The sequence below is a fragment of the Eriocheir sinensis genome, unplaced genomic scaffold, assembly GCF_024679095.1.
Source record: "Eriocheir sinensis breed Jianghai 21 unplaced genomic scaffold, ASM2467909v1 Scaffold1017, whole genome shotgun sequence".
In the NCBI taxonomy this organism is placed as follows: Eukaryota; Metazoa; Arthropoda; class Malacostraca; order Decapoda; family Varunidae; genus Eriocheir; species Eriocheir sinensis.
The window spans coordinates 12,501-17,852 of record NW_026110316.1 but is presented as its reverse complement, the minus strand read 5'-3'; the positions used below and the strand labels follow the sequence as shown (position 1 = coordinate 17,852).

Sequence of the window (5,352 nt, the reverse complement as noted above, 5' to 3'; positions counted from 1 at the left end):
AAAAGGTTAGCGTAAAAGAAAAAGAAAAGAAATTATTGTCAAGGAAAAGTGTTAAGGAAAATATTTTAAAGGGAAGTGTTGAGGAAAAGTGTTAAGGAAAATTTTTAAAGGGGAGTGTTAGGGAAAAGTGTTAAGGAAAATTTTTAAAGGGAAATGTTAGGGAAAAGTGTTAGAGGAAAATCTTTAGTTGCAAATGTTTTAGGGAAATTCTCAATGCCAGTGTTAGGGAAGGGCAGGGAAGGGTGGAGCGGGCTAAGGGATGAACCGCCACGTCAGACCGCCGCCTTGCCCTAAAAAAGCGTGTCAGTTCCCGTCCCAGACATGTCCCAACACGTCCCTCCGGCGGCAAGGATTATAAAGTCTTCCCTCCAATCCTTCACGCTTCCCTCCTCTCCTCCACTTCTTCTCTCCATCTCTACCCCGTTTATCTCCCTTTTCCTATCTCTATCTCTGCTTTTCCTCCACTTCTCTCCATCTCTCCACCATTTATCTCCCTTTCCCTATCTTTTTCTCTGCTTTTCCTCCACTTCTCTCCACCTTATACCTCCGTTTTTTCATCTCTTTCTCCACCTCTCCAATCCTTTCCTCCACCTCTCCTCCAATTCTTTCATCCATCTCCACCGTATACCTCTAAATTCCTGTATTTTCCTCCACCTCTCCATCTCTTCTCTCCACTTATCTACCTCTTCTAAATCTTTCCTCGCAACACATCTTTTTTATCTACCTTTTTTTACGTGCTGCATTTAGCGCTGGGAGTCTTTCTTGAGGGATCACTTGGACGGCCCCAGCTCGATAGTGGCGCGGGCGAATTTTTTTTTATAGTGGCTGCCGTGATGTATGACTTTTGCTTGGCCCATGCTGCCCCCCGGTGCTCCACTTTAACGAGGTCCCTGAAGTTAGAGTTGACTGAAGATCTGGGCAGCATGAGGGTAATCCTCCACCACTCAGCGATGGTTAAATATTGCTAGTGTCCATCGGTGGGATTCGAACCTAGGTACCTGGGATCACCACGCCCGCACACTGACTACTCGGCCACCGTTTTCCCTAACTTCTTTTTTTTTCTCACTCTCCTTCATCGCTTATTCAATCACCATTTATTTCCTCTTTCCCCTTCTTCCCTTCCTTCCTAATAGCACCATCCATTCCTTTTCCCCTCACCCTCCTCCTCCTCCTCCTCCTCCTCCTCCTCCTCCTCCTACTCCTCCCCTCTCTCTCTCCTTCCTTCCCTTTCTCTCTCATTCTTCGGTCAGTCACCTCACCAAGTTACAATTCCAAACTAATTTAAACTTTTTTCTACAGTGGATAAAACCTTGACCCGTTTCTGGTACTGTACTAATCAACACCACCACCACCATCACCACCATCACCACTACCCCCAACATCACCACCACCATCATTTCAACACCACCATATCACCATTGCCTCCATTTTCTACCTCTTTCTCAACCTCAACTCTTTTTTTCCTCCAATATTTCCATCCTTCCACCTATCCTACAATTTTTTTCCTTTATTTTCTCCACCCTTCTACCTCTCCTCCACTTGTTCCCTCCACCTCTTTACCACATATCTCCATTTTCAAAACTTTCTCATCCTCAACTCTTTCTTTCCTCCAATATTTCTATCCTTCCACCAATCCTACATTTTTTTCCTCTATACTCTCCACCTTTCCACCTCTCCTCCACTTGTTTCCTCCACCTCTTCACCACATAATCTCCATTTTCCAAACTCTTTCCCAACCTCAACTCTTTCTTTCCTCCAATATTTCCATCCTTCCACCTCTCCTCCACTTCTTTTCTCCATTTCTCCACCGCACAGAAGGGAGAAGGAAGGCTCATGAACAGGGATGGAGGAAACACGTGGAGGAGAGGTGGAAGAGTGGAAAATGAAGGAAAGAAGTGAAATAGAAAATGAGAGAGTTAGAAAAATTAAGGTATATGGTGAAGAGATGGAAGAAACGAGTGGAGGAGAGGTGGAAGAGTGGAGAGAGAGAGCACTAGGAATTTGGTCAGCACAGGGATGAGTCTGAGTAGAAAGTCGTGTACAGCGGGGCCGCGGGAGGGGTGGAGGCAAGCAGTTAGCAGGTTCAGAACAGCAGTCAGCAGGAACGTACCGACAGCAGGTAGAAAGGGGAGCGACACTGCGGCGGAATTTAAGAGGTAGGAGGCTGTCAGTGAAAGGAAGGGAGTTGAAGAGATCGTCACTACCACCATCACCACCGCCATATAAGTACCACCACCACCACCACCACCACCACCGTCCCGTCATTCCCATACCAGAACAAGACCAGTACCACCACAACCACCATCACTACCCCCATAATGTCAACACCAAAACCACCACCACCACCGTCATGTCACTCCCATACCAGAACAAGACCAGTACCACCACTAACACCATCACCACCGCCATAATGTCAACACCAAAACCACCTCCACCACCGTCATGTCACTCCCATACCAGAACAAGACCAGTACCACCACTTACACCATCACCACCGCCATAATGTCAACACCAAAACCACCTCCACCGTCACACCACTCCCATAAGAGATCCAATACCACCAACACCATCAGCACCATCTCACCATTTCAACACCATACCACGACTTCCCATCACCATTAACACCACTACTAATGATATCACCACTACCATCACCATCACCACCATCACTACCAACTCTACCACCACCACCATCACCACCACCACCACCATCGTCCACGTCACGACTCAATGCCGCTATTATTACCACTGTTATCACCACCACCACTACCACCACCACCACCACCACCACCACCACCTCGCACCCTTCTCCTAACAAGTTACCTGTGAGAACGGAGAACATCTGAGACGACTAGTTATCTCCATGGCGCCTCCTTTCTTCCTCCTCCTCCTCTTCCTCCTCCTCCTCCTCCTCCTCCACTTCCTTCCCATTGTCTTCAGGAGATAAAACACGCGAGAATTATATTGCACGTTTGCTTCTTTTTTTTAGTAATTACGAATTCAAATGAGGACGGAAATTAAACTTGAATGAATGTTGGATAAGAATCGAGTGTTTGCAGAGGACGATTTGGTGGCGGAGGGAAGGCTGTGGTGGGGGTCTGGGGGGGGGGGGGGGAGGCAGGGCGAGGGGGGAAAAGATGGAGGGGCGGCAAGAAAGCGATGGGGTATATTATGGCGATGGGGTGAGGATGGAAATGGTTGCAGGGCGGGCGGGAAGGGCGGGGGAGTGGTTATGGCGGCGGGGGGGGGCAGGCCGCCGGAAGTGTGAGCGCCTCCGGGCCACGTGTCGTTAGGCATCATTTTCTTTTGTCGTGTTTTGCATTTTCCCAAAAGAAGAGCCAGGCAGGCCCTTCACGACGCTCCGCCGCCGCTGCCACCCCCACCACACCCCTCACCCCCCACCACCACCCTGGCCGGCCTCACCAACCCACACTGTTCTCTCATTGCAGGGCTGTGGCGGGCAGCAGCGGGCGCGTTGGCGTGGGCGTGCAACTGAAGACGCAACATCCACCACCGCCGCCGCCGCCGCCGCCGTCGCCAGGGGTCGCAGGCCGCGGCAGGGTGTGCAGCAGGACTGTCATCACCACACGCCGCTATGGTGGGCCGGCGGCCTGCAGCAGGCCAGACGGCGGCGCCAAGGGGCGTGCCCGGGGCAGGCGAGGCGGCGCGGCAGTGAGCGACGGGCGGTGCCCTGAGATGGGCGGAGCGGGGGGGCGGGGGCTGCTGGCCCGCCTGGGGCCGCTGATGGCGGTAGCGGCGCTGGCCTGTGCCGCCACCGACGCCGCCCTCACGCAGAAGCGGCGCAAGACGGCGCTCATCGAGGGGGACATCCTGATAGGCGCGCTGTTCAGCGTGCACGAGTTCCCCAAGCAGAAGACCGCCTCCACCCTCACCTGCGGCAAGGTAGGCACCACCTGCACCTCATGTGGCACCGCTGGCCTGCCGGACACAAACTCGCCTATCTTTGGCTGGGTACGCTGACGTGTGACCTTGGCAGGGCAGCGAGGGCACCCACCCCGGCACACCGGCGGCTTGATAAGTTAATAGGCCTGTCTTCCTCTCTCCCCCCCCTCCCCCCCCACGTCACCCATTCATCACACGCCGCCGTCATTGACACCATCCACCCCACCCCCACCCTCTCTGCTCCTCTCCGCTGTGGCGCAATCCACTTATCACGATAGACTTAAAACGAGAATTGATTATCATTGAATTACCCGACCCTCTGCCTGCTGTGGCGTGGACGTGGGCGTGGGCGTGGGTTTGGGCCTGGGCTTGTGTGTGGGCGTGACTATGGGCGAATGGGTGCGTAGGCATGTGTGTGTGTGTGTGTGTGTGTGTGTGTGTGTGTGTGTGTGTGTGTGTGTGTGTGTGTGTGTGTGTGCGCGCCCGTGTGTGTGTGTGTGTGTGTGTGTGTGTGTGTGTGAGTCTATAATGTGAGTGTCGGTGTGCCGTGTGGGTGCCCGCGCCTCAAGCCAGCTCATCACTGTCACCTGTCTCAGCCTCGCCGTCACCCGCCTCGCAGCTCTCCAAACACATGCCACATCAGTCATGTCCTAACGCACACCACCCTCACCTCTCCCTCAACATCCTCCCTCAACCTTCACCACACCCTCAACACCCTTACTCTCCCTTCCCTCTCCCTCACTACCCTCTCCTCGACCTCAACATCCTCCCTCAACCTCCACCACACACTCAGCACCCTTACTCTCCCTTCCCTCTCCCTCACCACCCTCTCCTCGACCTCAACATCCTCCCTCAACCTCCACCACACCCTCAACACCCTTACTCTCCCTTCCCTCTCCCTCACCACCCTCTCCTCTACCTCAACATTCTCCCTCAACCTTCACCACACTAAACACCCTTACTCTCCCTTCCCTCTCCCTCACTACCCTCTCCTCTACCTCAACATCCTCCCTCAACCTCCACCACACTCAACACCCTTACTCTCCCTTCCCTCTCCCTCACTACCCTCTCCTCTACCTCAACATCCTCCCTCAACCTTCACCACACACTCAGCACTCTTACTCTCCCTTCTCTTTCCCTCGCTCCCCTCTCCTCTCCCTCAACATCCTCCCTCAGCCTATACTACACTCCTAACAGTCACTCTCCCTTCCTTTTCCTCTCCCTTCACTCTCCCTCACAACTCTTACCTCCCCATCATCCTCCTACCTGTCACCATCTTCACCTTCACACTCTGAGCACTCTCCCTCTCCCTCTACTCTCCCTTTCACGAACTCTCACTTTCTACCTCAATAACAACAACAAAGAACTCTACCTTCCCTCTCCCTCAAAATCCTCTCCTAATACCTCTAGAAGCACCGTGGTCTTTATTAATCAATCAATCATCTTACC

The 5,352-nt window shown here is 53.0% G+C and overlaps 1 protein-coding gene across 1 annotated transcript in view; it reads left to right on the top strand.

Moving 5' to 3' along the window:
- The first annotated feature begins 3,324 nt into the window (after nt 1–3,324).
- Nucleotides 3,325–5,352, top strand: part of LOC126988954 (metabotropic glutamate receptor 1-like) — a 13,631-nt gene continuing 11,603 nt past the window's right edge. The window contains exon 1 of the mRNA XM_050847385.1: nt 3,325–3,903. Within this exon, the coding sequence (XP_050703342.1) occupies nt 3,697–3,903 (207 nt within the window). The 5' untranslated portion in view covers nt 3,325–3,696. The remainder of the gene's footprint in view (nt 3,904–5,352) is intronic.